This window comes from Nerophis lumbriciformis, linkage group LG08 (genome assembly GCF_033978685.3).
Source record: "Nerophis lumbriciformis linkage group LG08, RoL_Nlum_v2.1, whole genome shotgun sequence".
Lineage (NCBI taxonomy): Eukaryota > Metazoa > Chordata > Actinopteri > Syngnathiformes > Syngnathidae > Nerophis > Nerophis lumbriciformis.
Genome location: NC_084555.2, coordinates 47,865,745 through 47,876,322, shown reverse-complemented (window position 1 = coordinate 47,876,322; position 10,578 = coordinate 47,865,745). Strand labels below are relative to the sequence as shown.

Genomic DNA, 10,578 nt, shown 5'->3' with positions numbered 1-10,578 from the left:
TATAAAACAATCACTGTAAACATGATCATTTAAGGGAAGAATGTAATACAAAATATCAATACAAAGTGTCAAGACAGAATAAACTCAGCTGCTGCAGCAACAGAGATACAGTCTATAGGTCCCTAAGATATATAGATATCTATTGTATTCATACATTGTTTATGTAGGATATACGCATGTATATATAACCTAATCATATTGTTTCTTCAACTTAAAAATAGCTGACCGTTTTTTACCCCGTCTCTGGGATTATATTGCCAGTTTTGACCTCGGACGTCTGGTCACTTATAGCATATAAGAATATTCTATTACTGTTAAGCAAACTATGAATAATAAAACATGTGTCCTTTATCATAGCTACACGTATGACAACAAAAACGTGTGAAAATCAGTGGTATTCAGTGAGGTAAAATGAATTAAATGAGCTGACAGTTCATTGCTCCTGCCAAATGAATCGCACTGAGTGGAGCGGTTCACCACTCCAAGATGGCGGCCCGGCGTCTCGTCAGTCAAGTCATTGGCTAACACCCCGCAGCCAGCCGCTACGTCATACACTACCACTATCAAGAAGCTGAAAAAAACAAAAAAAACAATGAACATTGTCCATTTAGTAAACTATTTATTAGAGTAGCAATGATTATAGTTTTGTGTTATTTTATTTTGTGTTGTCTTTTATTTTTGTTGTATTATTTGTTTTTACCTCATTCCCAGCTCCTTGCTCCCAACTTCCGAAGTTAAGGGAACGTCCACGCATGCGCAAGGTTTACGTCTTTCCATGTCAATTTACGTCAGTTGTGTTCTTTCTCGCTCGCTGTAAAGCAGTCCGGTCTTAAAGTCGGCATTGATTCCTTAATGTTTAACGTGTACACTTAGTCGTCTGTGCTATGAAAAAAACGACCCTTTTTTTTAATTCTTCGTGCGAGGATGAACTCGATTTTGGTGAACGCTGGAGACTCTCAGGTTGGGTTAGCTTGCTAGCTAGTTAGCTTAGCTGCTAACAAAAATACACGGAAGTTATCAACACGACGCTAATTTAGGGATCCAGTTTGAGTGGAAAGTGTTGTATTTGTGTGAAAAAGTACAAATGCTGAGCGTGCTGGTTAATTAATTAACTGAGGGATACGTTTCTCCAATAAATGAAAACAACGAGCGACAATATCAACTACTGGACGCTGTTTTCAAGAAGCATCAAGTTGTGTTGCACAGAACAGGTTTGTTTACTTCTTATTCTCACGTCTTTACTAACTTTGAAAACAGAAAAGAGTACTTTGTATTATTTTTAAAGTAGGATATAGAGACCACTAGGGGTGTAAAGGTACACAAAAATTTCGGTTCGGTACGTACCTCGGTTTAGAGGTCACGGTTCGGTTCATTTTCAGTACAGTAAGAAAACAACAAAATATACATTTTTGGGTTATTTATTTACCAAATTTGCAAAATCTTCCACCAAAAATATTTTTCTTAGTGGAATATTTGATTTTCGGGAGACTCCCGAAATTCAGCGCCTCTCTCGAAAACCTCCGGGACAAATTTTCTCCCGAAAATCTGGCGGACTCAGGTCCTCATGGGTTTATTGTTAGGCAGTTTCATTAACGTCCTCCCAGCGCGGCAACAACACACAACAGCAGTCAGTTTTTGTATACCGTAAAGCAGTTCGTCTGCCGTAAACAGCAATGTTGTGACACTCTTAAACAGGACAATACTGCCATCTAGTGCATTTGATGAAAGCACTTTTGTGCTTGCCACACATCAATGCAGCATCAGAGAGGGTGTTCAGCATGGTTAGAAAAATAGTGACAGAGAATAGAACAAGGATGGACAATTCAACCCTTAACTCAACAATGAGTAGATGAGTGTTATGTGTGTTTATGTGTGTAAATAAATGAACACTGAAATTCAAGTATTTATTATACATATATATATATATATATATATATATGAATGTTGTCTGTCTATCTGTGTTGGCCCTGCGATAAGGTGGCGACTTGTCCAGGGTGTATCCCGCCTTCCGCCCGATTGTAGCTGAGATAGGTTCCAGCGCCCCCCGCGACCCCAAAGGGAATAAGCGGTAGAAAATGGATGGATGGATGGAAAATAGATATATATACGTATATATATATATATATATATATATACGTATATATATATACATATAATAAAATAAATATATATATATATATATATATATATATATACACATATAATAAAATAAATATATATATATATATATACATATAATAAAATAAATATATATATATATATATATATATATATATATATAGCTAGAATTCACTGAACGTCAAGTATTTCATATATATATATATGAAATACTTGACTTGGTGAATTCTAGCTGTAAATATACTCCTCCCCTTTTAGCCACGCCCCCAGCCACGCCCCTGTCCCATCCCCACCCCTCCCCCCACCTCCCGAAATCGGAGGTCTCAAGGTTGGCAAGTATGAGTAATGGGAACCTTGGATAGATCAATAATTCATAATAACATTGATTTTGATTCAATATTATGTTTTGAGCAATGACAGTTTGAAAGAAAAAAAAACCCAGCTTTGTTTTATTAGTCAACATCGCAACTTTTTCTAAACTACATTTAACCTTTAAGCTTTTTTATTTCACTTTTGTTATGTTTTTGTTTATTTTAATAGTAATTTTAGAATGTGCCGTGGGCCTTTAAAACATTAGCTGTGGGCCGCAAATGGCCTCCGGGGCACACTTTTGACACCCCTGCTATAGATAATAAAAAATTAAATCTGATAAATCTATGGATAAAAAGCAGAGCCTGGCGACGCATGTGCGTTTATCATAACTGTCTCGCTCTCTCTCTGTCTCTGCCCCTCACCAACAGTGTTGGGACTAACGCGTTACAAGTTACTGTAACGCCGTTAGTTTCGGCGATAACTAGTAATCTAACGCGTTATTTTTTATATTCAGTAACTCAGTTACCGTTACTACATGATGCGTTACTGCGTTATTTTACGTTACTTTTGATGTAGTATCGGCTAGAAACAGAAGCACTGCGGAGTCGTTCTTCTGAATCTTCCTCTGTCACAAGCCGGAGAGAAGAAAAGAGGCGCGGTCTATGTGTGTATCTGGGTGTGGGTGTGGGGAGGGGAGGCACACACGTGATCCGCGGTTTGATATATGAAACAAACAAAAAAAAAAGTTGTTGGCACGTTCAGTCCACACACAGCGTGGTCATGGTGAGCGGAGTAATGGAGGAGCTTGAACGCCCCGCGCCATTGAATCGGTGTGTTTATAAGTGCAGACTCGGTTGTGCAAAACAAGGGTTTTAAACACATGCTGAATGTGCTTGAGCCACGTTACGACATCCCGTCGCGCACCCACTTCAGCGATAAGACTGTGCCAGATCTTTATGAGCAGGAGAAGAAAAAAGTTGTGGATGAACTATCCCGAGCATCATCTGTTGCGCTCATGACAGACGGGTGGACGTCCAGGGGAACTATAAGCGCTCACTTCATCACAGCAGACTGGGAGATGAGAAGACACGCCCCCTCTACGAGAGTCACCTTGTGCAGGTACTGACACAAGCAGTGGAAGAATGGAAGATAAAGATATCACAGTCACACGTGATAATGCCAAAAATCAAATAATTACAGTGAATGAGGCAAGACTGAGACCACAGATAGGTGCTTTGCACATGTAGTGAATTTGGCATCACAGAAGGGAATCTCAGTCAATAGGATGGAGCGCCTCCTTGGGAGGATCAGGAAGGAGGTTTCCTCCTTCCACCCAAGCACAACAGCTGCTCATGTGCTTAAGACAAAGCAAGAAATGCTAAAGCTGCCTACTCATAAGCTCATACATGATGTCCCAACGAGGTGGAACTCCACTTATGATATGTTGGAGCAGCAGGCAGCTATATACTCTGCATTGACCCACAACACCCTGAAGACAAATGTCACCCTGTCTGATGATGATGTGAGAGTGGCAGATGAGGTCCTCCAGGTGCTTAAACCCCTCAAAAGTGTTCCATCTCTACTGAGCACTGAAACTTCACCATCTGTGTCAATGATCCTGCCACTGAAAACAAGGATTCTACAATCCATGGCTCCAAGTGTGGAAGACAGCAGCATCACTCCAGATGTCAGCCTTTATTTCACTACCTATGTTTCAAGGAAGATGATGTGCCTTCTTATGTTGCACTTTAACTTGTTTTTTATTCATGGTCATTGGTCCAAGTTTAAAGAAAGGAGGAATGCCTTTTTATGTTGCACTGTTTTTCATTAATTATGTTAAAAGGAAAATAAAAATGCATGTCAAGTTGATCAACAGATTGTATTATTCTCCAGTGCAATAACAGTACTGAAATGAAGGCTAAAAGGGCATTAATGGGAGCTTTAAAAAAAAAAGAAGAAAAAAATAAGTAACTATATAGTTACTTTTCACAGTAACGCATTACTTTTTGGTGTAAGTAACTGAGTTTTAGTAAATGAGTTACTTTTTAAATAAAGTAACTAGTAACTGTAACCAGTTACTGGTTTTCAGTAACTAACCCAACACTGCTCACCAATGCTGCTGCGCGCAAAATTTGTTTTGTTTTTAACCCCTTCTTAATCCTGAACATACATTGAAAATACACGCAACCCTAACTCAAAATGCCGGACATTCGAGGCATTTAAGAAACTCCGCCCTGACAGCTCCGCAAAAGAGAATGTCCGGTGAAAAGAGGACGTATGGTCAGTCTATCCTAGCCCGTTAGCTGCTAGCATGCCGTGTGTTGTGCCTCGGTGTGCATTGTTTACATAACGTGCGTTACGCTACTTGATATGTCCGTGTGGAAACTCGTTCGGTACACCTCCGAACCGAACCAGAACCCCCGTACCGAAACGGTTCAATACAAATACACGTACTGTTACACCCCTAGAGATCACACAAATCCACTCTTCATTAGAGCAGGATTTTTAAAACTAAGACATTGTAAAATTGCATACTCCATTAGTGATGTTCAAAGCTAGAAATACAATTTTTCCGAAGGACTTACAAAAGTTATTTGTGTTCACGTCTGAAGATGAGAACCACAGAAGGCCGTATGATTTTAAACATCCAAGTTAGGAAATCTGAAAGAAAAGTGCTTGTCTGTTGCTGGTGTGAAAGCATGGAATTCTCTAAAGAAAGACTTAAAAAGTTGCAATTTAAAAAAGAGTTACAAAAAGAGGCAACTGGAATTATATCAAACTGATTTTTTTATTTTGATTGGACGTGTCATTGAGAAAATGCTTAAACGAAAATTGAAATGCATGTTGGAGTTGGGGTGTTGGTGGAGGGAACAGTGATAAAGTCATCTAAAATAATTTGTGTTAAAAAGGGGTGCAGATAAATATAATAATATTATTCTTCCATCTGCTCCTTTCTGATCATGGAAATGTATAAGAAAAAAACAAAACAATGAAAGTGTCAACTGTACGTGGCTTGAACTTTGTATTTTTATTAACATGAAAGAACACTTGAAATAACTTAAGTGGAGGAGCATCGTCAACAATTTAAATTAATCGTCGGACACATTTCCAGTGAGGGTTGGACTCCGCCAAGGCTGCCCTTTGTCACCGATTCTGTTCATAACTTTTATGGACAGAATTTCTAGGTGCAGTCTGGGTGTTGAGGGGATCCGGTTTGGTGGCTGCAGGATTAGGTCTCTGCTTTTTGCAGATGATGTGGTCCTGATGGCTTCATCTGGCCAGGATCTTCAGCTCTCACTGGATCGGTTCGCAGCCGAGTGTGAAGCGACTGGGATGAGAATCAGCACCTCCAAGTCCGAGTCCATGGTTCTTGCCTGGAAAAGGGTGGAGTGCCATCTCCGGGTTGGGGAGGAGATCTTGCCCCAAGTGGAGGAGTTCAAGTACCTCGGAGTCTTGTTCACGAGTGAGGGAAGAGTGGATCGTGAGATCGACAGGCGGATCGGTGCGGCGTCTTCAGTAATGCGGACGCTGTATCGATCCGTTGTGGTGAAGAAGGAGCTGAGCCGGAAGGCAAAACTCTCAATTTACCGGTCGATCTACGTTCCCATCCTCACCTATGGTCATGAGCTTTGGGTTATGACCGAAAGGACAAGATCACGGGTACAAGCGGCCCAAATGAGTTTCCTCCGCCGGGTGGCGGGGCTCTCCCTTAGAGATAGGGTGAGAAGCTCTGCCATCCGGAGGGGGCTCAAAGTAAAGCCGCTGCTCCTCCACATGGAGAGGAGCCAGATGAGGTGGTTCGGGCATCTGGTCAGGATGCCACCCGAACGCCTCCCTAGGGAGGCGTTTAGGGCACGTCCTACCGGTAGGAGGCCGCGGGGAAGACCCAGGACACGTTGGGAAGACTATGTCTCCCGGCTGGCCTGGGAACGCCTCGGGGTCCCACAGGAAGAGCTGGGCAAAGTGGCTGGGGAGAGGGAAGTCTGGGCTTCCCTGCTTAGGCTGCTGCCCCCGCGACCCGACCTCGGATAAGCGGAAGAAGATGGATGGATGGATGGATGGATGGCTATGGCACATTTTGTCATAAGTATCGTGTATTTAAAAAAACAAGCTACCGTCCACAAATGCCCCGCTGGCCGCACTTTGTACACCTCTAGTTTATTTAAATATTATTATGTCATCCATGAATGTTTAAATAGAGTTTGACAGAAAGGTAAACAGTCCTTCAAATTAATGATTAAAAAAAAAATTGTAACTTAAAGTTGTTTATTGATGGTCTCCACAATGCAGTTAATGTAAATTAAGCGCACAAAGGAAAGTACTTTAATTGATAGATAGATAAATAGATAGATACTATAGGGGTCGTATCAGATATTGAACAAATAAGAACATATACTTAAATCTTAAAATCTCCATTCGCCGCTGTTGTGCTGGATTAATGAACCCCCTGACGAGTGTGTTATATCAACTAAAGCCCTCACTTAAACTTTCCACGTGCAAGATTGAATCTATTTAAAAAAGTGTAACCGAGGGTTTATAAATCTCGCCTATACTGTATGAAACTACAAAATAACAAACACGGAGGCTCCAGTTTACACGAGGACCACTTTATTTACCTTCTTTCAAAAACCTCCGCTCCACTACAACATGTCATCACTTCCGCTCTTGGCGCCTTCAAAATAAGAGCTCAAGGCATATACTGTATAACAGTGCATAACAGGAACTTAACATCACAAAGAGAAAAGCCCATGAAAATAGGTTACAGAAGTTATTTAATAAGAAGCCAAAAAGTGCAAAAACAATAATGTTCATGATGGAGGAGTTGTAAATTAGAGACACCTGCAGTCTGCAGGTGTACCTAATGTTGTGGCCCTGCAGTCATTCACAACTCCTCCAACACGAACATTATTGTTTTTGCACTTTTTGGCTTCTTATTAAATAACTTTTTTAAATAGATTCAATCTTGCACGTGGAAAGTTTAAGTGTGGGCTTTAGTTGATATAACAATTCTACGGCGGGGGTGCAGGAGGCGGGGCTACTGGAGCCTCAGCCAGTGCGTCTTTTGCAGCCGTTTTATGATCGCTCAGCACAAGAAATACGTTACACACATACAGTTGTTGACAAAATACACTGTACATTATATACCTCAGCTAACTAAACTTTGGAAATGTATAATATAGTTCATATAGCAATACAGTCTCACTGCACAGCAGGCCAGCAGTTAGCCGAGTCCGTCCATGTTGAGGCACTGAGTGACGTGCCTCAACTGGCTGCTGTTCACCGCACCGTCTCTTCTCAGTATTTGAACGGCAAATGTGAAAATTCAGCGATTTTGAATAAAAATAATCTAAAACTGGTGAAGTTAAATGGAAAATAACTTTATAGTATAATCACTGCATACATATAACAATTTATTTTTTATTTTTTTATTTTTACATTTTTTTTCTTTCCATGATGGCAGGTGAGGCCCCGCCTCACCTGCCTCTAGTGACTGCACGTCACTGGTTCATTTCGTCTCGCATTGACTATTGCAATTCTGTTTTCAACAAGTCAACACTAAAGAGACTTCACACTGTACAAAATGCGGCTGCCAGACTTTTGACCGGTGCACCCAGAAAAGTCCATATCACCCCCGTTTTATCCAGTCTTCATTGGCTTCCTGTTGAATTCCACATCGAGTTTAAGATTTTAGTCCTGACATTCCGTGCGTTGCATGGTGGGGCCCCTCAGTATATCACTGACTTGTTATGCCTCTACTCTTCAGGGCGCAGCCTCCGGTCTTTAGTCCAGGGTCTTCTAAAGATTCCAAAAACTTGTTTTAAAACCCGTGGAGACCTGGCATTCCAGGCTGTAGCTCCCAGACTCTGGAACAACTTGCACCAATGTGTTGAAATTTTGAAGAAACATTGGAAAACTTCTCTTTTTAGTTAATGCACCTTTTAACTGTAATTTTTAATCCACTTTGTATCCTTTTTATGATGTTGCCCCTGTTTTAAATTGAACTGTTGTTTTACTTCACCTAGGTTTTGTACAGCGCTTTGTGATTTAATCTATGAAAAGCGCTTTCTAAATAAAATTTACTTACTTACTTACTTATATATCCTGTATGAAATGGTGATTGTGTTTTAAAGTCAACTGGTCCTAAAAGTACCTTGCATGCCAGCATGGAGGAGGACCACTTTGACAAGGTCATCCAAAACCGACATCTTTGATGGCAGGTGAGGCCCCGCCTCACCTGCCTCTAGTGACTGCACGTCACTGATCTGAACATACGCTGGTGTAGGACTTTTCTAAAGCATGTGTTTGTATTCTTGTGTCCTGCAGACGTCTGTGAGGAACATCTTCTCCCTGGGCAGCAGGAGTGGACCTCCAGGATGGAGCAGGAGGAGCTGCATTCCCCTTGCCTTAAAAATGAAGAGGAGTACCCACATCCCCACCACATTAAGCAGGAGGAGCCACAGCCGCTTCACATTAAAGAGGAAGAAGAAGAACACAGCATCGGTCAAGAGGGAAAGCATCTTGAAGGACTGGAGGAGTTCCCAGTGATTGGTGTCCCTGTAAAGAGTGAATATGATGAGGTCAAAAGTGAAAGTGAGGAGAAGAGAGAGGCGGAGCCTCCAAGCAGCAGCTCAACAGAAGCTGATGGAGACCACTGTGGAGGATCACAAGCAGACAAGCTCTTCGCTCCACTGTCAGATAGTGACGACACAACGTCACACTCTCCTGACACTGATGATGAAGACTCTAAAGCTGATAAGACACACTTTCAATGCTCTCACTGTGACAAAACCTTTAATCACCGTCGTAATCTAAAAGTACACACGAGAATACACACTGGGGAAAAACCATTCATTTGCTTAGTTTGCGATAAGAGATTCTCTCTTAAGCAGCATTTGATAAAACACACAAGAATACACACCGGACAGAAACCTTTTATCTGTTCGGTTTGCGGTAAAGGTTTCGTAGACAGCCAATGTTTAAAAGTACACACGAGAACACACACCGGGGACAAACCCTTCATGTGCTCGGTTTGTAGTAAAAGATTCTCCCAGAAAGCAAATTTGATAATACACACACGAATACACACCGGTGAAAAACCTTTTATCTGTTCAGTCTGTGGCAAAGGCTTTATCCAAAATCAAGATTTGAAAAGACACATGAAAATACACACCGGAGAAAAAACCTTGATGTGCTTGGTTTGTAGTAAAATATTTTGCCTGAAACAGCATTTGAAATTACACATGAAAACACACACGGGCGAGAAGCCGTATTCCTGCTCGAGCTGCGACAAGAGTTTTTACGAACGTGCAAAACTTGCAGTGCACATGAGAACGCACACGGATAAGAAAGTGTTGAGTTGCAGCGTGTGTGGTGAAAGATTCTCTTTTAAGTACCAGTGTCAGAAACACAAGTGTGCCGGTGAGAACAGCAGCAGCAAATGAAGCTGCAGGATTTTAAATAAACTGACTTTCTAACAACATGTAACGTGTTCGACATCATTGCGTGACAACCTGCCAGCTGTGTCTCGCCGTCAGCACTGCCACGCCCCCAATGTCATGTTTTTATCATTTATACATTACTGTATATATTGTTTTTATTGTTGTGGTTTTATTTCAGTTAAGTACATACATTAATATAAACTTTATTTCTTCCTACTTCTTTTCGGACATGGCGGAATTGTAAATATGTGATGAGTACACTGAAACTGTATCCATGTTCAAAATAAAATAAGACCAATACCGAACAGCTGCAGCATTGAGAGGAGTCATTTCAAATGCACCACTAGAAATGTCAATGGATAAAGTAACAACCGAATAAAGGTGGGAAAATAAGAGATGCTAAAAGACTTGAGATTAGTAAAAGAGTGAAAAGTGTCAGTTTATTAATGTGACTGGTGTTTGATAAAACAATGACTGCTGAGCTGTGAATGACAAAATGAGGGAATCTATCCCCCAACCATTATTGTCAGAATAATTGTATCTAAGTTATCACAAAACTTTGTGTTGCCATGAGTTCCCGGCGAGAGGACAAAAGCTGTCTTTGATCTTACCAAGCAGAAGGCTTGTAAAACTCCACTGTGTACGATGGGAAGCGACATGAAGGTGTCGGTTTCTTTGATCTATTGTAATCCACAGGAAGATTTTTTCT

The 10,578-nt window shown here is 41.0% G+C and overlaps 1 protein-coding gene across 2 annotated transcripts; it reads left to right on the top strand.

The window, feature by feature from the left end:
• Window positions 1-782: 782 nt before the first annotated feature.
• Window positions 783-10,360, top strand: LOC140678997 (uncharacterized). Of its 2 annotated transcripts, XM_072913706.1 has the most exons (3): window positions 783-1,211; window positions 3,453-3,549; window positions 8,755-10,360. In XM_072913706.1, exon 3 carries the CDS (start codon window positions 8,805-8,807, stop codon window positions 9,870-9,872), a length of 1,068 nt encoding a protein of 355 aa, XP_072769807.1. In that variant the 5' UTR covers window positions 783-1,211; window positions 3,453-3,549; window positions 8,755-8,804; the 3' UTR covers window positions 9,873-10,360. The 2 variants fall into 2 exon arrangements, with proteins under 2 accessions (XP_072769807.1, XP_072769806.1); XM_072913705.1 differs by lacking the exon at window positions 3,453-3,549 and having other exon boundaries at window positions 8,755-10,359.
• Window positions 10,361-10,578: the final 218 nt, after the last annotated feature.